We start from the raw sequence: 21,164 nt of genomic DNA, 5'->3' as shown, positions 1-21,164 counted from the left end.
GTTGATAGTGTGAACTCACATTTGAAGGTTAAACAGTGAGTGAAAAAAATCATTCCGTGTGTGTGTGTGTGTGTGTGTGTGTGTGTGTGTGTGTGTGTGTGTGTGTGTGTGTGTGTGTGTGTGTGTGTGTGTGTGTGTGTGTGTGTGTGTGTGTGTGTGTGTGTGTGTGTGTGTGGACATCCAGGAATAGTAACGATCCGGAGTGTGGAGTCAGACACAAGTAATCATTAACTTTTCCAGACTGCTCTTCTCGCTGTCTCCAGTCCCCCCTCTCTCTCCCTCGCTCTGATTCCCAATAGGGGGGGTAGACAACAACACTGGGTGCTGTTATTATTAATCTACTACTAGCTTATAATCTTGCATTTTTATTATAAGATAAAGATAATACTATGTGATGGGATTTTAGTTTTCACAGCTTTGTTTTGGTTTCAACGTAGGTCTGTGAGCTTGTGAGTTAAACAACTCTGTGGCCTGGGTATATATTGTCCAGGGTCATCTACCTGAGGCTGTAAGAACACACACACAGGGGACAAGACAAGCCAAAGATTCTCGGAGCAGATGGCAGCAGCCAACAGAGCATATCTCCAGGTAGAAGAGGGGACATGAGACAAATCAACCTTCATTAGTCGTGTAAACAGATGTTTTATTTATTTAACTAGGCAAGTCAGTGTAGAACAAATTCTTATTTACAAATGACGGCCTACCCCGGCCAAACCCCGGCCAAACCCGGGCCAGTTGTGCACCACCGTATGAGACCCCCAATCACGGCTGGATGTGATGCAGCCTGGATTCAAACCAGGTACTGCAGTGATGCCTCTTGCACTGAGATGCAGTGTCTTAGACCACTGCGCCACTCAGGAAGCCCAAGATTTAAAGGTGTTATAACAGGTGCAGTGAAAATGCATATATTACTGCCCCAAACAGCAGAATGTCTAGAAAATACAATACCTACCTATACGCAAATAAAATGTAAAAAAGTAATCAAACAGACATTGTATTTTCCTGTGAGCATAGTGACGTTATTAATTACACTTTAGGTGGTGTATCAATACACCCAGTCACTACAAAAGATACAGACATCCTTCCTAACATTTGCTAGAGAGGAAGGAAACCGCTCAGGGATTTCACAATGAGTACAGAGTAGCTTAATGTCTGTGATGGGAGAAAACTGAGGATGGATCAACAACGGTGAAGTTAACTCTACAGTATTACCCTAATTGACAGAGTGAAAAGAAGGAAGTCTGTACACAATAAAAGTATTCCAAAACATGCATCCTGTTTACAACAAGGCACTAAAGTAATACTGCAAAACATGTGGCAAAGAAATGTACTTTTTGTCCTGAATACAAAGTGTTATGTTTGGGGCAAATCCAATACGACACATTGCTGAGTACCACTCACATCTACAAAAATGTCTAAAAACATGTTTTCACTTTGTCATTGTGAGGTAGTGTGTGTAGATGGGTACGAAGAACAAATGTATTTAATCCAGTCAGGCTGTAACACAACAACATGTGGAATATGTCTAGGGGTGAATCCTTTCTGAAGGCCCTGTAAACATGATATGAAGTGACCAGTGTTCAATGTCTCTATATACATGGGGCGTTAGTGTCAAGGTGCCGGGCAGTGTACTGGGCAGGTAGCTGGCTAGTGATGACTGTTCAACAGTCTGATGGCTTGGAGAAGCTGTTTAGAGTCTTTGATGCACCAGTACTGTCTCCTCCCTGATGGTAGCAGGGTGAACAGGCCGTGACCGAGGTCCGTAACGATCTTCTTGGCTTTCCTTTAACACCAGATGCTGTAAATTGGTTTTGTTAAGAGGCTGGTTGCTTTCCTGGCAACGCTCCGCCAGGGCTCTGACCTTCTCCCTCTCAGCCGTCTCGTCCTCGTTGGTAATCAGACGTACCACTGTCGTGTCGTCGGCAAACTCGATGATTCAGTTGAGGAGTCGTGAGAAGTCGCACAGCCGTGGGTGAACAGGGAGTGCAGGAAGTTAGTGAGCACGCACCCCTGGGGAGCCCCCCGTGTTGAGGAACAGTGTGGTGGAGGTCTTATTACCATAACACAGTATATGGCTATGCCCCAAATGGCATCCTATACCCTATATAGTGCACTACTTTTGGGCCAGGACCCATAGGGCACTATATAGGGAATAAGGTGCATTTGGGACTCTGGCTGTGTGTCTTTCAGAGGATAGAGTTTATTTTTGTTAGAAGGGAGTGGAGGAGTAGAGGAGGAGGGGGTAACGTGCTGTTCTCCCTCTCTGTTCCACTCCGTATCCCTCAGACCGGCCCTGTTTGAAATGACACCAGGCCACACAAACAACATGCACACAGACGGAGAGAGAGAGAAAACGAGGGAGGGAGGGAGAGTAAGTGGAAACAGTGCTCTGGTGTTGGCTGGGCTTGGAATGTCCCACCCAGGCCCAGAGCAGAGAGAGGCAGAGCAGAGAGAGGCAGAGCAGAGTCTGCCCCAGGGGCTGGAAGGAGGATGGCTGCGGCGGCTGGGGTTCAGAGCTAAGGGCTGTAATTCATCTGCCTGTCTCTGGTCCAGTCACGCTGACGGCAGGCCCTGTCTGCCTCCCTCCCTGTGTGTGTGTGTGCGTGCGTGTGTGTGTGTGTGCGTGCGCGCGTGCCTCTGGCCCTGGCTGTGCAGACATATAGAAGACACTTCAGCCACCGTGTCACAACGTCTGACAGATATTAGAAATAGTCTACATATTGGAAACACTGGGATATAACCACAGTCCAGAGAGAGAGAGAGAGACAGCTGGGATATAACCACAGTCCAGAGAGAGAGACAGCTGGGATATAACCACAGTCCAGGGAGAGAGACAGCTGGGATATAACCACAGTCCAGAGAGAGAGACAGCTGGGATATAACCACAGTCCAGAGAGAGAGAGAGACAGCTGGGATATAACCACAGTCCAGAGAGAGAGACAGCTGGGATATAACCACAGTCCAGGGAGAGAGACAGCTGGGATATAACCACAGTCCAGAGAGAGAGACAGCTGGGATATAACCACAGTCCAGGGAGAGAGACAGCTGGAATATGACCACAGCCCAGGGAGAGAGAGAGACAGCTGGGATATAACCACTGTCCAGGGAGAGAGAGACAGCTGGGATATAACCACAGTCCAGAGAGAGAGAGAGACAGCTGGGATATAACCACAGTCCAGAGAGAGAGACAGCTGGGATATAACCACAGTCCAGAGAGAGAGAGAGACATCTGGGATATAACCACAGTCCAGAGAGAGAGAGAGACAGCTGGGATATAACCACAGTCCAGAGAGAGAGACAGCTGGGATATAACCACAGTCCAGGGAGAGAGAGAGACAGCTGGGATATAACCACAGTCCAGAGAGAGAGAGAGACAGCTGGGATATAACCACAGTCCAGGGAGAGAGGGAGACAGCTGGGATATAACCACAGTCCAGAGAGAGAGAGACAGCTGGGATATAACCACAGTCCAGGGAGAGAGACAGCTGGAATATAACCACAGTCCAGAGAGAGAGAGCGACAGCTGGGATATAACCACAGTCCAGGGAGAGAGACAGCTGGAATATAACCACAGCCCAGGGAGAGAGAGAGACAGCTGGGATATAACCACAGTCCAGAGAGAGAGACAGCTGGAATATAACCACAGTCCAGAGAGAGAGAGAGACAGCTGGGATATAACCACAGTCCAGGGAGAGAGAGAGACAGCTGGGATATAACGACAGTCAAGGGAGAGAGAGACAGCTGGGATATAACCACAGTCCAGGGAGAGAGAGAGACAGCTGGGATATAACCACAGTCCAGGGAGAGACAGCTGGGATATAACCACAGTCCAGGGAGAGAGACAGCTGGAATATAACCACAGTCCAGAGAGAGAGAGAGACAGCTGGGATATAACCACAGTCCAGAGAGAGAGAGACAGCTGGGATATAACCACAGTCCAGAGAGAGAGAGAGACAGCTGGGATATAACCACAGTCCAGAGAGAGAGACAGCTGGGATATAACCACAGTCCAGGGAGAGAGAGAGACAGCTGGGATATAACCACAGTCCAGGGAGAGAGACAGCTGGAATATAACCACAGTCCAGAGAGAGAGAGAGACAGCTGGGATATAACCACAGTCCAGAGAGAGAGAGACAGCTGGGATATAACCACAGTCCAGGGAGAGAGACAGCTGGAATATAACCACAGTCCAGAGAGAGAGAGAGACAGCTGGGATATAACCACAGTCCAGAGAGAGAGAGACAGCTGGGATATAACCACAGTCCAGAGAGAGAGAGACAGCTGGGATATAACCACAGTCCAGAGAGAGAGACAGCTGGGATATAACCACAGTCCAGAGAGAGAGAGAGACAGCTGGGATATAACCACAGTCCAGAGAGAGAGACAGCTGGAATATAACCACAGTCCAGGGAGAGAGAGAGACAGCTGGGATATAACCACAGTCCAGAGAGAGAGAGACAGCTGGGATATAACCACAGTCCAGAGAGAGAGAGACAGCTGGGATATAACCACAGTCCAGGGAGAGAGACAGCTGGAATATAACCACAGTCCAGAGAGAGAGAGAGACAGCTGGGATATAACCACAGTCCAGAGAGAGAGAGACAGCTGGGATATAACCACAGTCCAGAGAGAGAGAGAGACAGCTGGGATATAACCACAGTCCAGGGAGAGAGACAGCTGGAATATAACCACAGTCCAGAGAGAGAGAGAGACAGCTGGGATATAACCACAGTCCAGAGAGAGAGAGACAGCTGGAATATAACCACAGTCCAGGGAGAGACAGCTGGGATATAACCACAGTCCAGGGAGAGAGACAGCTGGAATATAACCACAGTCCAGGGAGAGAGACAGCTGGAATATGACCACAGCCCAGGGAGAGAGAGAGACAGCTGGGATATAACCACAGTCCAGGGAGAGAGAGAGACAGCTGGGATATAACCACAGTCCAGGGAGAGAGACAGCTGGAATATTAACCACAGTCCAGAGAGAGAGAGAGACAGCTGGGATATAACCACAGTCCAGGGAGAGAGACAGCTGGAATATAACCACAGTCCAGGGAGAGAGAGAGACAGCTGGGATATAACCACAGTCCAGGGAGAGAGGGAGACAGCTGGGATATAACCACAGTCCAGAGAGAGAGAGACAGCTGGGATATAACCACAGTCCAGGGAGAGAGACAGCTGGAATATAACCACAGTCCAGAGAGAGAGAGCGACAGCTGGGATATAACCACAGTCCAGGGAGAGAGACAGCTGGAATATAACCACAGCCCAGGGAGAGAGAGAGACAGCTGGGATATAACCACAGTCCAGAGAGAGAGACAGCTGGAATATAACCACAGTCCAGAGAGAGAGAGAGACAGCTGGGATATAACCACAGTCCAGGGAGAGAGAGAGACAGCTGGGATATAACGACAGTCAAGGGAGAGAGAGACAGCTGGGATATAACCACAGTCCAGGGAGAGAGAGAGACAGCTGGGATATAACCACAGTCCAGGGAGAGACAGCTGGGATATAACCACAGTCCAGGGAGAGAGACAGCTGGAATATAACCACAGTCCAGAGAGAGAGAGAGACAGCTGGGATATAACCACAGTCCAGAGAGAGAGAGACAGCTGGGATATAACCACAGTCCAGAGAGAGAGAGAGACAGCTGGGATATAACCACAGTCCAGAGAGAGAGACAGCTGGGATATAACCACAGTCCAGGGGGAGAGAGAGACAGCTGGGATATAACCACAGTCCAGGGAGAGAGACAGCTGGAATATAACCACAGTCCAGAGAGAGAGAGAGACAGCTGGGATATAACCACAGTCCAGAGAGAGAGAGACAGCTGGGATATAACCACAGTCCAGGGAGAGAGACAGCTGGAATATAACCACAGTCCAGAGAGAGAGAGAGACAGCTGGGATATAACCACAGTCCAGAGAGAGAGAGACAGCTGGGATATAACCACAGTCCAGAGAGAGAGAGACAGCTGGGATATAACCACAGTCCAGAGAGAGAGACAGCTGGGATATAACCACAGTCCAGAGAGAGAGAGAGACAGCTGGGATATAACCACAGTCCAGAGAGAGAGACAGCTGGAATATAACCACAGTCCAGGGAGAGAGAGAGACAGCTGGGATATAACCACAGTCCAGAGAGAGAGAGACAGCTGGGATATAACCACAGTCCAGAGAGAGAGAGACAGCTGGGATATAACCACAGTCCAGGGAGAGAGACAGCTGGAATATAACCACAGTCCAGAGAGAGAGAGAGACAGCTGGGATATAACCACAGTCCAGAGAGAGAGAGACAGCTGGGATATAACCACAGTCCAGAGAGAGAGAGACAGCTGGGATATAACCACAGTCCAGGGAGAGAGACAGCTGGAATATAACCACAGTCCAGAGAGAGAGAGAGACAGCTGGGATATAACCACAGTCCAGAGAGAGAGAGACAGCTGGAATATAACCACAGTCCAGGGAGAGACAGCTGGGATATAACCACAGTCCAGGGAGAGAGACAGCTGGAATATAACCACAGTCCAGGGAGAGAGACAGCTGGAATATGACCACAGCCCAGGGAGAGAGAGAGACAGCTGGGATATAACCACAGTCCAGGGAGAGAGAGAGACAGCTGGGATATAACCACAGTCCAGGGAGAGAGACAGCTGGAATATTAACCACAGTCCAGAGAGAGAGAGAGACAGCTGGGATATAACCACAGTCCAGGGAGAGAGACAGCTGGAATATAACCACAGTCCAGGGAGAGAGACAGCTGGAATATGACCACAGCCCAGGGAGAGAGAGAGACAGCTGGGATATAACCACAGTCCAGGGAGAGAGACAGCTGGAATATAACCACAGTCCAGGGAGAGAGACAGCTGGAATATAACCACAGTCCAGGGAGAGAGACAGCTGGGATATAACCCCAGTCCAGAGAGAGAGACAGCTGGGATATAACCACAGTCCAGGGAGAGAGAGAGACAGCTGGGATATAACCACAGTCCAGGGAGAGAGACAGCTGGGATATAACCACAGTCCAGGGAGAGAGAGAGACAGCTGGGATATAACCACAGTCCAGGGAGAGAGAGAGACAGCTGGGATATAACCACAGTCCAGGGAGAGAGAGAGACAGCTGGGATATAACCACAGTCCAGGGAGAGAGACAGCTGGAATATAACCACAGTCCAGGGAGAGAGAGAGACAGCTGGGATATAACCACAGTCCAGGGAGAGAGAGAGACAGCTGGGATGTAACCACAGTCCAGGGAGAGAGAGAGACAGCTGGGATATAACCACAGTCCAGGGAGAGAGACAGCTGGGATATAACCACAGTCCAGGGAGAGAGACAGCTGGGATATAACCACAGTCCAGGGAGAGAGACAGCTGGAATATAACCACAGTCCAGGGAGAGAGAGAGACAGCTGGGATATAACCACAGTCCAGGGAGAGACAGCTGGGATATAACCACAGTCCAGGGAGAGAGAGAGACAGCTGGGATATAACCACAGTCCAGGGAGAGAGACAGCTGGAATATAACCACAGTCCAGGGAGAGAGACAGCTGGGATATAACCACAGTCCAGAGAGAGACAGCTGGGATATAACCACAGCCCAGGGAGAGAGAGAGACAGCTGGGATATAACCACAGCCCAGGGAGAGAGAGAGACAGCTGGGATATAACCACAGTCCAGGGAGAGAGACAGCTGGAATATAACCACAGTCCAGGGAGAGAGACAGCTGGGATATAACCACAGTCCAGAGAGAGATACAGCTGGGATATAACCACAGCCCAGGGAGAGAGAGAGACAGCTGGGATATAACCACAGTCCAGGGAGAGAGAGAGACAGCTGGGATATAACCACAGCCCAGGGAGAGAGAGAGACAGCTGGGATATAACCACAGTCCAGGGAGAGAGAGAGAGACAGCTGGGATATAACCAGAGTCCAGGGAGAGAGACAGCTGGAATATAACCACAGTCCAGGTAGAGAGACAGCTGGAATATAACCACAGCCCAGGGAGAGAGAGAGACAGCTGGGATATAACCACAGTCCAGGTAGAGAGACAGCTGGAATATAACCACAGCCCAGGGAGAGAGAGAGACAGCTGGGATATAACCACAGTCCAGGGAGAGAGAGAGACAGCTGGGATATAACCACAGTCCAGGGAGAGAGAGAGACAGCTGGGATATAACCACAGTCCAGGGAGAGAGAGAGACAGCTGGGATATAACCACAGTCCAGGGAGAGAGACAGCTGGAATATAACCACAGTCCAGGGAGAGAGAGAGAGACAGCTGGGATATAACCACAGTCCAGGGAGAGAGAGAGACAGCTGGGATATAACCACAGTCCAGGGAGAGAGAGAGACAGCTGGAGGTCCCTTGCTAGTGGTTGTGTTCAGAGCTTGCCATGTAAACGGTCTGTGTGTTAGGATTTATTATTTTTTTATTTAACTAGGCAAGTCAGTTAAGAACAAATTCTTATTTACAATGATGGCCTACACCGGCCAAGTCTGAGCCAATTGTGCGCTGCCCTATGGACTCCCAATCACGGCCGGATGTGATACAGCCTGGATTCGAACCAGGGACTGTAGTGACATCTCTTGCACTGAGATGCAATGCCTTAGACCACTGTGCCACTCGGGAGGATGTTTGTGTGTGTGTGTGTGTGTGTGCCTGCCTGCGTGTGTGCGTGCTGCGAGGCTCTTGTCACCCAAGTCTGTGTTTGTGGTCTGCAGATGGAGGCAGGCTTCCAGACTGCTGTGTCTCCTCCCTGTTAGTCTTCGTGTCACTGCACTGCCTTAGTGATGTGTTTCTGCTTGTGGTAGCAGCAGTCCGTTAGAGGTGTTAGCTAACACAGTGTTTAACAGTCTGTTCTGGTTAACTGTAACTTAGTTGTGTTGTATCCATATCTTTGGAGGCTTGACTAGAGGCTTGACTCCTCTCTCTCTCTCTCTCTCTCTCTCTCTCTCTGTCTTTCTCTCTCTCTCTCTCTCTCTGTCTCTCTCTCTCTCTCTCTCTCTCTGTCTTTCTCTCTCTCTCTCTCTCTGTCTCTCTCTCAATTCAATTCAATTCAAGGGCTTTATTGGCATGGGAAACATGTGTTAACATTGCCAAAGCAAGTGAGGTAGACAACATACAAAGTGAATATATAAAGTGAAAAACAACAACAATTAACAGTAAACATTACACATACAGAGGTTTCAAAACAGTAAAGCCATTACAAATGTCATATTATATATATATATACAGTGTTTTAACAATGTACAAATGGTTAAAGGACACAAGATAAAATAAATAAGCATAAATATGGGTTGTATTTACAATGGTGTGTGTTCTTCACTGGTTGCCCTTTTCTCGTGGCAACAGGTCACAAATCTTGCTGCTGTGATGGCACACTGTGGAATTTCACCCAGTAGATATGGGAGTTTTTCAAAATTGGATTTGTTTTCGAATTCTTTGTGGATCTGTGTAATCTGGGGGAAATATGTCTCTCTAATATGGTACATTGGGCAGGAGGTTAGGAAGTGCAGCTCAGTTTCCACCTCATTTTGTGGGCAGTGAGCACATAGCCTGTCTTCTCTTGAGAGCCATGTCTGCCTACGGCGGCCTTTCTCAATAGCAAGGCTATGCTCACTGAGTCTGTACATAGTCAAAGCTTTCCTTAATTTTGGGTCAGTCACAGTGGTCAGGTATTCTGCCGTGGTGTACTCTCTGTTTAGGGCCAAATAGCATTCTAGTTTGCTCTGTTTTTTTGTTAATTCTTTCCAATGTGTCAAGTAATTATCTTTTTGTTTTCTCATGATTTGGTTGGGTCTAATTGTGCTGCTGTCCTGGGGCTCTGTAGGGTGTGTTTGTGTTTGTGAACAGAGCCCCAGGACCAGCTTGCTTAGGGGACTCTTCTCCAGGTTCATCTCTCTGTAGGTGATGGCTTTGTTATGGAAGGTTTGTGAATTGCTTCCTTTTAGGTGGTTGTAGAATTTAACGGCACTTTTCTGGATTTTGATAATTAGTGGGTATCGGCCTAATTCTGCTCTGCATGCATTATTTGGTGTTCTACGTTGTACATGGAGGATATTTTTGCAGAATTCTGCGTGCAGAGTCTGAATTGGGTGTTTGTCCCATTTTGTGAAGTCTTGGTTGGTGAGCGGACCCCAGACCTCACAACCATAAAGGGCAATGGGCTCTATGACTGATTCAAGTATTTTTAGCCAAATCCTAATTGGTATGTTGAAATTTATGTTTCTTTTGATGGCATAGAATGCCCTTCTTGCCTTGTCTCTCAGATCGTTCACAGCTTTGTGGAAGTTACCTGTGGCGCTGATGTTTAGGCCAAGGTATTGTGTGCTCTAGGGCAACGGTGTCTAGATGGAATTTGTATTTGTGGTCCTGGTGACTGGACCTTTTTTGGAACACCATTATTTTGGTCTTACTAAGATTTACTGTCAGGGCCCAGGTCTGTCAGGGTGCAGGTCTGTCAGGGCCCAGGTCTGACAGAATCTGTGCATAAGATCTAGGTGCTGCTGTAGGCCCTCCTTGGTTGGTGACAGAAGCACCAGATCATCAGCAAACAGCAGACATTTGACTTCGGATTCTAGCAGGGGGAGGCCGGGTGCTGCAGACTTTTCTAGTGCCCGCGCCAATTCGTTGATATATATGTTGAAGAGGGTGGGGCTTAAGCTGCATCCCTGTCTAACCCCACGACCCTATGTGAAGAAATGTGTGTTTTTTGCCAATTTCTCTCTCTCTCTCTCTCTCCCTCTCTCTCTCTCTCTCTCTCTCTCTCTCTCTCTCTCTCTCTCTCTCTCTCTCTCTCTCTCTCTCTCTCTCTCTCTCTCTCTCTCTCTCTCTCTCTCTCTCTCTCTCTCTCTCTCTCTCTCTCTCTCTGTCTCTCTCTCTTTCTCTGTCTCTCTCTCTTTCTCTCTCTCAATTCAATTCAATTCAAGGGCTTTATTGGCATGGGAAACATGTGTTCGTTAGCAATGCCAAAGCAAGTGAGGTAGACAACATACAAAGTGAATATATAATGTGAAAAACAACCAAAATTAACAGTAAACATTACACATACAGAGGTTTCAAAACAGTAAAGACATTACAAATGTCATATTATATATATATATACAGTGTTTTAACAATGTACAAATGGTTAAAGGACACAAGATAAAATAAATAAGCATAAATATGGGTTGTATTTACAATGGTGTTTGTTCTTCACTGGTTGCCCTTTTCTCGTGGCAACAGGTCACAAATCTTGCAGCTGTGATGGCACACTGTGGAATTTCACCCAGTAGATATGGGAGTTTATCAAAATTGGATTTGTTTTCGAATTCTGTCTTTGTCTCTCTCCCTGTCTCTGTCTCTCTCCCTGTCTCTGTCACTCTGTCTCTGTCACTCTGTCTCTCTCTCCCTGTCTCTGTCTCTCTGTCTCTCTCTGTCACTCTGTCTCTCTCTGTCTCTCTCTCTGCAACTCTCTGTCTCTCTCTCTGTCTCTGTCACTCTGTCTCTGTCACTCTGTCTCTGTCTCTCTCTCCCTGTCTCTGTCTCTCTCTCTGTCTCTCTCTCTGCAACTCTCTGTCTCTCTCTCCCTGTCTCTGTCACTCTGTCTCTCTCTGTCTGTGTCTCTCTCCCTGTCTCTGTCACTCTGTCTCTCTCTGTCTGTGTCTCTCTCCCTGTCTCCGTCTCTCTGTCTGTGTCTCTCTCCCTGTCTCCGTCTCTCTGTCTGTGTCTCTCTCTCTGTCTCTGTCACTCTGTCTCTCTCTGTCTGTGTCTCTCTCCCTGTCTCCGTGTCTCTGTCTGTGTGTTCCTGCTCTCAGCTCAGTAATGCTCTTATCTAACACTGTTACTGTGGAATGGAATGCTTTCTACCGCTGTCGTCAGAGTGGCCGCCCGGCAGTCAGCAAGCCACGTTAAAATAGACCCTCAGCTGCCATCTTCACCGTCACAGAAACGCAACGGAAGACAGCCAGACAGCGGGAGGGAAGGGAAGGACGGAGGAAAGGCCCCTGCAGGGTGACATGGTTTTGACCAGGGGAACACATTGGTTCTTCAACAAGGTCTAGAGTGTCACACTAAAAATTGTTTTTATATTTCCTTGCTGACAAAACGTTATTGAATCTTTTATCAATATAGATGTTTTTAATTTGATGGTCCCTGAGTGTCTAGCTTTCATTTGGGTGATTATCAGTGATCTGGACACAGTCAAGATACTGTATGAATGTAGTGATTATCAGTGAGCTGGACACAGTCAAGATGCTGTGTGAATGTAGTGATTATCAGTGATCTGGACACAGTCAAGATACTGTATGAATGTAGTGATTATCAGTGAGCTGGACACAGTCAAGATACTGTATGAATGTAGTGATTATCAGTGATCTGGACACAGTCAATATACTGTATGAATGTAGTGATTATCAGTGATCTGGACACAGTCAAGATACTGTATGAATGTAGTGATTATCAGTGATCTGGACACAGTCAAGATACTGTATGAATGTAGTGATTATCAGTGATCTGGACACAGTCAAGATACTGTATGAATGTAGTGATTATCAGTGAGCTGGACAGTCAAGATACTGTATGAATGTAGTGATTATCAGTGAGCTGGACACAGTCAAGATACTGTATGAATGTAGTGATTATCAGTGAGCTGGACAGTCAAGATACTGTATGAATGTAGTGATTATCAGTGAGCTGGACACAGTCAAGATACTGTATGAATGTAGTGATTATCAGTGAGCTGGACACAGTCAAGATACTGTATGAATGTAGTGATTATCAGTGAGCTGGACAGTCAAGATACTGTATGAATGTAGGTCCATTATTATTTCTACACAGGTTTTAGTCACTTGAAAGTATATTGCTATATATACAGTATATATATTAAATAGGTTGTACTGGATGTTTCCCTGGTTCAGGTTGATAGATAGAGAGCCCTGGACATCCACATACTTTCCCTGGGTTGTACTGTCAGTGACAGCCAGCACAGAGCCAGATACATCCACATACAGTACTTTCCCTGGGTTGTACTGTCAGTGACAGCCAGCACAGAGCCAGATACATCCACATACTTTCCCCGGGTTGTACTGTCAGTGACAGCCAGCACAGAGCCAGATACATCCACATACAGTACTTTCCCCGGGTTGTACTGTCAGTGACAGCCAGCACAGAGCCAGATACATCCACATACAGTACTTTCCCTGGGTTGTACTGTCAGTGACAGCCAGCACAGAGCCAGATACATCCACATACTTTCCCTGGGTTGTACTGTCAGTGACAGCCAGCACAGAGCCAGATACATCCACATACAGTACTTTCCCTGGGTTGTACTGTCAGTGACAGCCAGCACAGAGCCAGATACATCCACATACTTTCCCTGGGTTGTACTGTCAGTGACAGCCAGCACAGAGCCAGATACATCCACATACTTTCTCTGGGTTGTACTGTCAGTGACAGCCAGCACAGAGCCAGATACATCCACATACTTTCCCTGGGTTGTACTGTCAGTGACAGCCAGCACAGAGCCAAATACATCCACATACTTTCTCTGGGTTGTACTGTCAGTGACAGCCAGCACAGAGCCAGATACATCCACATACAGTACTTTCCCTGGATTGTACTGTCAGTGACAGCCAGCACAGAGCCAGATACATCCACATACTTTCCCTGGGTTGTACTGTCAGTGACAGCCAGCACAGAGCCAGATACATCCACATACTTTCCCTGGGTTGTACTGTCAGTGACAGCCAGCACAGAGCCAGATACATCCACATACTTTCCCTGGGTTGTACTGTCAGTGACAGCCAGCACAGAGCCAGATACATTCACATAGTTTCCCTGGGTTGTACTGTCAGTGACAGCCAGCACAGAGCCAGATACATCCACATACAGTACTTTCCCTGGGTTGTACTGTCAGTGACAGCCAGCACAGAGCCAGATACATACATCCACATACTTTCCCTGGGTTGTACTGTCAGTGACAGCCAGCACAGAGCCAGATACATCCACATACTTTCCCCGGGTTGTACTGTCAGTGACAGCCAGTACAGAGCCAGATACATCCACATACAGTACTTTCCCTGGGTTGTACTGTCAGTGACGGCCAGCACAGAGCCAGATACATCCACATACAGTACTTTCCCTGGGTTGTACTGTCAGTGACAGCCAGCACAGAGCCAGATACATCCACATACAGTACTTTCCCCGGGTTGTACTGTCAGTGACAGCCAGTACAGAGCCAGATACATCCACATACAGTACTTTCCCTGGGTTGTACTGTCAGTGACAGCCAGCACAGAGCCAGATACATCCACATACTTTCCCTGGGTTGTACTGTCAGTGACAGCCAGCACAGAGCCAGATACAATACTTCTATGTCTAGGACGGCAGGACTGTTCGCCGTGGCATCCACTTAACGAGTCCTGTAACAATAATATATTCCGGTCATTTAGCAGACACCATTATCCACAGTAATTTAGTTATGTGTGCACATGTTTTACATATTGGTGGCCCTGGGAATTGAACCCACAACCCTGATGGTGCAAGCTTCATCCTCTACCGACTGATCCAAACAGGACCACTGAAGTGTGTGTGTGTGTGTGCGCGCGCGTGTGTGTGCGCGCGCGTGTGTGTCTCTCTGTCTCTCTCTCTCTTTTCTCTCTCTCGCTCTCTCTCTCTTTTCTCTCTCTCGCTCTCTCTCTCTTTTCTCTCTCTCTCTGTCTCTCTGTCTGTCTCTCTGTGTCTCTGTCTCTGTCTCTCTGTGTCTGTCTCTCTCTCTCTCTCTCTCCCTCCCTCGATGTAGTGTGTGTAGTTGGGCACTAAGCCGTGTGATGAATACCTCTGTGGTTTCAGGCTGTGATGAATACCTCTCTGGTTTCAGGCTGTGATGAATACCTCTGTGGTTTCAGGCTGTGATGAATACCTCTGTGGTTTTAGGCTGTGATGAATACCTCTGTGGTTTCAGGCTGTGATGAATACCTCTGTGGTTTCAGGCTGTGATGAATACCTCTGTGGTTTCAGGCTGTGATGAATACCTCTGTGGTTTCAGGCTGTGATGAATACCTCTGTGGTTTCAGGCTGTGATGAATACCTCTGTGGTTTCAGGCTGTGATGAATACCTCTATGGTTTTAGGCTGTGATGAATACCTCTGTGGTTTCAGGCTGTGATGAATACCTCTGTGGTTTTAGGCTGTGATGAATACCTCTGTGGTTTCAGGCTGTGATGAATACCTCTGTGGTTTTAGGCTGTGATGAATACCTCTGTGGTTTCAGGCTGTGATGAATACCTCTGTGGTTTCAGGCTGTGATGAATACCTCTGTGGTTTCAGGCTGTGATGACAGGCTCAGACAAGCAGCCGTGTAATGACCTCCGACGCCAGCCTGCCAGGCCCCTCGCTTTCTTTCTCTCTCTCTCTGTGAATCTCTCCTCTCTACCTTTATTCTCAAGAATAACAAACATACAGAGGAGAGAAAGGGAGTGAGAGAGAGAGAGAGAGTCTGCAGCACCCGGCCTCACCCTACTAGAATCTGAAGTCAAATGTCTACTGTTTGCAGATGATCTGGTGCTTCTGTCCCCAACCCAGGAGGGCCTACAGCAGCACCTAGATCTTCTGCACAGATTCTGTCAGACCTGGGCCCTGACAGTAAATCTCAGTAAGATAGGTCCAGTTGCCAGGACAACAAATACAAATTGTATCTAGACACTGTTGCCCTAGAACACACAAAGAGTTATACCTACCTCAGCCTTAACATCAGCACCACAGATAACTTCCACAAAGCTGTGAACTATCTAAGAGACAAGGCAAGAAGGGTCTTCTATGCCATCAAAAGGAACATACATCTTGACATCCCAATTAGGATCAGTTATAGAACGCATGTCCCTCTACGGTTGTGAGGTTTGACGTCACAAAATGGGACAAACACCCAATTCAGACTCTGCATGCAGAATTCTGCTCAATTATACTTTGTCGTCAATGCAAAACCCCTAACAAAACATGCAGAGCAGAATAAGGACTTATACCCACTAGTTATCAACATACAGAAAAGATCTGTTAAATTCTACAACCACCTAAAAGGAAGCAATGCCCACATATTCCACCACAAAGTCCCCACCTACAGAGAGATGAACCTAGAGAAGATTCCCCTCAGCAAACTGGTTCTGGGGCTCTGTTCACAAACACAAACAGACCTCACAGAGCCCCAGGACAGCAACATTATAGACCCAACAAATCATGAGAGAAAAAAAAGATAACCATTTGACATACTGGAAAGAATCAACCAAAAACAGCCAATTGGAATGCTGTCTGGCCCTAAACAGTGAGTGGTAGAATTACCAAAATCACCCAAAATGAAGAAAATCCTCGACTTTGATACAACATTGATAAAGTCCGATATCTGTTCGGTAAAATACCACAATGTGCAATCACAGCAGCAAGATGTGTGGGCCGTTGCCATGAGGAAATGGAAACCAGTGGAGAAGCAACAACGTTGTAAAAACCACCAATACTTATCTGTTTATTTATCTTCCCCCACTATTCATACTACAAGTATTTACACATCGCTAAAACACTCCTAGATGATAATATAACACTCGAAAATGACTGTTCATTTCTAATCGTTTTTTGTTGATGTTGTTAGATTTTCTTCTTAGTTTTGTTTGTTTATTTCACTTGCTTTAGCAATGTAAACATGTTTCCCATGTCAATAAATCCCCTTTGAATTGAACTGAGGGGGAGGGGAGAGAGAGAGGGGGGGAGGGAGAGAGAGAGGGGGGAGGGAGGGAGAGAGAGACAGAGAGAGAGAGAGAGAGGGGGGGGGAGGGAGAGAGAGAGGGGGAGGGGGGAGAGAGGGAGGGAGGGAGAGAGAGAGGGAGAGAGAGAGAGAGGGGGGGGGAGGGAAGGAAGGGAGGGAGGGAGGGAGGGGGGGAGGGAGGGAGGGAGGTAGGGGGGGAGAGACAGAGAGAGACGAGAGCAGGGTAGAGTAGAGAGCACAGCCCACAGGTGAGAGCTTTGCCTTGATCGCTCACATCCAAGAACAATGAGAATATTAACTTTGAGACCTTTGAAATGACACACACACACACACACACGTAGAGAGGGAGGAGCGACCTGCTCTCCCTTTGTGCCTTTTTCCTCAATCTTTTATCCTCAGTCAGTTTGAGGAATGTTTTTTTTCTTTCTCAAACGTAAATACTATGTCCTCAATAGCCAGGGAGCTAGCTGGTTGGATTTACGATAATTCCCCTTGGCCTTACATCGGCCGACTTCAAAGAGAACGGCCCACGAACAGCCTGTCATTTTGTGGAAGAAATGTTTTCCCTCCCTAGTGTTGTCATGTTCCTTTTATCACCAGTTCCTAATGAACTCTGGAGGTGCGTCCAAAACAGCACCCTATTCCCTATATAGTGCACTACTTTAGACCAGGCCTGGCACCCTAATCCCTATATTGTGCACTACTTTAGACCAGGCCTGGCACCCTAATCCCTATATTGTGCACTACTTTAGACCAGGCCTGGCACCCTAATCCCTATATTGTGCACTACTTTAGAACAGAGCTGGCACCCTAATCCCTATATTGTGCACTACTTTAGACCAGAGCTGGCACCCTAATCCCTATATAGTGCACTACTTTAGAACAGAGCTGGCACCCTAATCCCTATATAGTGCACTACTTTAGAACAGAGCTGGCACCCTAATCCCTATATTGTGCACTACTTTAGACCAGGGCTGGCACCCTAATCCCTATATAGTGCACTACTTTAGACCAGAGCTGGCACCCTAATCCCTATATAGTGCACTACTTTAGAACAGAGCTGGCACCCTAATCCCTATATTGTGCACTACTTTAGACCAGGGCTGGCACCCTAATCCCTATATAGTGCACTACTTTAGACCAGAGCACTATGGGCTACATTGTATGGTGAATAGGAAGCCATTTGAGATGAAGACTGGATCCTGAGCTCATAACAGGCTGTAGAGCAGCCTGACGAGAACAGCCTGAGATACTGCTCTATTGGCAGAACCGGATAGTTCCCTCTGCTCTGTCTCAGCTCTGGTTCTTCTGCTACACAAATTACTGACTACATTCTGCCGGCCCAGAAAGATGAAAGGACTGGAGAGAGTGGGGGGGGGGTGGAGATGGTGGACCAAACTGACTGTAAGGGGGCTCTGTGCAAGAGAACGCCTTTTTTTGTCTTGTGAACTTTTAACCATTGAATGTCTAACCCTCTCAGAGAAGATACAAAAATCCCAGGTTTTCCAGAAATCCTGATTCTGGATTCCCTTGCTTATTCCTTCGTGATCCAGGAATCTTCCAAATTGTATTTCTGGAAAACCTGGTCATTAGGGAAAGTTACCTGGAATTTTTCAACACTACAGCAGGCGTAGATTTAACGAATCACATAGGTGCCGTTGTCTTATTTTACAGCTCTCTCTCTGAATACCGAGGCGTTTACTCATAAAGGAACTTGTTTACCTCGTGTAATGTGCTCCTGTATCTTGACTTGGTGATGATGACTTTTCGGTCCTAGTTGTTTGTAGCTGTAGTATAACTGCTGTGTCTCCTTCCTGGGGTTTTATTGGGCCCTTGGTTTCCTCTCCTTTAATCAAACCCTTTCCTGTGTGCAGAGTGGAGAGCAGCTCTTATAACAGGCCTCCCAAAAGGACACTCTACTAGTACTGCACTGTGAAGGGAATCGGGTGTCATTTAAGAGGCTTTTACACTGTCTTTCAAAGAGAAGCTACATTTCCTTCTGGTTGCCCTCTCTTGAATATTAAACCTATTACTTGTAATTTCCCGTGGTAGAATGAGTTGAACGGCTATAAAACAGTGATTAGGACAGATTTACCGACTGCTTGACGTCAGAACATTGTTAGTCGGCCTGTAAGGAAAATACAAGGCTCCAGACAGAAGATAACCATTAAGGCTTGTATAAACAGGGATTGGATGGGTGTGTGTGTGTGTGTGTGTGTATATCTGTGTGTGTGTGTGTGTGTGTGTATATCTGTGTGTGTGTGTGTGTGTGTGTGTATATCTGTGTGTGTGTGTGTGTGTGTGTATATCTGTGTGTGTGTGTGTGCGTGTGTGTGTGTGCGTGTGTGTGTATATCTGTGTGTGTGCGTGTGTGTATATCTGTGTGTGTGTGTGTGTGTGTGTATATCTGTGTGTGTGTGTGCGTGTGTGTGTATATCTGTGTGTGTGTGTGTGTGTGTGTGCGTGTGTGTGTGTGCGTGTGTGTGTATATCTGTGTGTGTGTGTGTGTGTGCGTGTGTGTGTGTGCGTGTGTGTGTATATCTGTGTGTGTGTGTGTGTCCTGTCTAGTTGCTTTTCTTGTGCGAATTCCAGAAATGTCTGTTGTTTCTGGAGCATGATTGTGTAATGAAGAATGTACTGTGATATTGATTATACTTTTTGAGTCATAGCACTTTGTGGCTTTGTAGTTGAAACATATTGTGAAATGTCTACATACAGTATTTAGTTAAGAGTTGGCGGTAGTGAAACATTTTGTTTCTTTATATCCTCGTTTCCAGACTTTTTTAAGACTTTAATTGAGTAGTTGTTGATAAGAATTCCTCTTAAATCTCTCAGCCACTGCATCATCAGGCTGGTCAAAAAGACCGGATTTCCTGTTGACTCACTAATGGACTCAATGTTGGCCAGTCTGCTTCCTTAATCCTCTACACCCCCCCCCCCCCCCCCCCTCTCCTTTCATCCCTCTACCCTCATCTGTCCTATCCTCTCTCCTCATTTCATCTTTCCTTCTGAGTCACTCATTTTAAATGAATAAAATAAATGTTTAATCTGCTGAATGTTCAGTCCAGTGTTGTAACCCTCCTCCGTCTCTCTGTCTCTCCCTATAGATCCCCAGGCTCTCCAGGAGTCGGGCGACAGATCCCACTGGTGCGTGGTCGCGTACTGGGAGGAAAAGACCCGTGTGGGGCGCCTCTACTCGGTCCAGGAGCCTTCCCTGGACATCTTCTACGACCTACCTCAGGGGAACGGCTTCTGCCTGGGCCAGCTCAGCTCCGACAACAAGAGCCCGCTGGCTCAGATGGTGCGGACCAAGATCGGCTACGGCATCCAGCTGAGTCGCGAGCCCGACGGGGTGTGGGTGTACAACCGCAGCTGCTACCCCATCTTTATCAAGTCGGCCACACTGGACAATCCCGACTCGCGGACTTTACTGGTGCATAAAGTGTTCCCCGGATTCTCCATTAAGGCCTTTGACTTTGAGAAGGCAGACAGCCTGCAGAGGCCTAACGATCACGAGTTCACACAGCAGCCGAGGACTGGGTTTACTGTACAGATCAGCTTTGTGAAGGGCTGGGGTCAGTGCTACACAAGACAGTTTATTAGTAGCTGCCCTTGTTGGCTGGAGGTCATATTCAACAACCAATAAAAACGGATTACCTTTGGATAACCTTCCTCCCCCCTCTTCTTCCTCGTTCTCCTCATTCGAGGACCAGGTGGGAACAGAGGTCACAGACTAGTCCCTCACCTTTCCTTTTTTTTCCCAGAAGACAGTGCTTCAAAAAGGAAGATGTTTAAAGAAGAGACAAACAAAACCCAATAAACTTGTTAAATATGACAAATGACTCAAAGATTTAATTAAAAGTGAAATTAAAAGCGAAAATGTATTTTATGTTATATATATAAATATATTATTACTTGTAAATATGAAGACGTTTTATATGCATCATTATTTATGTATTGTGCAATGTGTTGATGAGAAAAATAAAATAAGATGCACTTTGCTTAATATAAATACAAACAAAGAAATGCCAAAATAAATAAGAGAAATTATATTTATCTACTGGTGTTTTTTTCTGTGGGTGCAGGTACTGAGGTACTGAGGTACTGAGGTGCTGAGGTACTAAGGTACTGAGGTGCTGAGGTACTGAGGTACTGGGGGGCTGAGGTACTGAGGTGCTGAGGTACTGAGGTACTGAGGTACTGAGGTACTGAGGTGCTGAGGTACTGAGGTACTGAGGTGCTGAGGTGCTGAGGTACTGAGGTACTGAGGTGCTGAGGTGCTGAGGTGCTGAGGTACTGAGGTGCTGAGGTGCTGAGGTACTGAGGTACTGAGGTACTGAGGTACTGAGGTGCTGAGGTACTGAGGTGCTGAGGTACTGAGGTGCTGAGGTGCTGTGGTACTGAGGTGCTGAGGTACTGAGGTGCTGAGGTGCTGA

General features: G+C 47.2%; 1 protein-coding gene across 1 annotated transcript in view; it reads left to right on the top strand.

Moving 5' to 3' along the window:
- The window catches only part of smad7 (SMAD family member 7), a 45,742-nt gene extending 24,964 nt beyond the window's left edge, over positions 1-20,778 (top strand). The window contains exon 4 of the mRNA XM_036936879.2: positions 19,836-20,778. Coding sequence (XP_036792774.1) covers positions 19,836-20,374 — 539 coding nt within the window. The 3' untranslated portion in view covers positions 20,375-20,778. The remainder of the gene's footprint in view (positions 1-19,835) is intronic.
- The last annotated feature ends 386 nt before the right edge of the window (positions 20,779-21,164 follow it).

The sequence above is a fragment of the Oncorhynchus mykiss genome, chromosome 12 (assembly GCF_057628025.1).
Source record: "Oncorhynchus mykiss isolate SJ-2025 chromosome 12, ASM5762802v1, whole genome shotgun sequence".
In the NCBI taxonomy this organism is placed as follows: Eukaryota; Metazoa; Chordata; class Actinopteri; order Salmoniformes; family Salmonidae; genus Oncorhynchus; species Oncorhynchus mykiss.
This window is presented reverse-complemented; position numbering and strand designations above follow the sequence as displayed.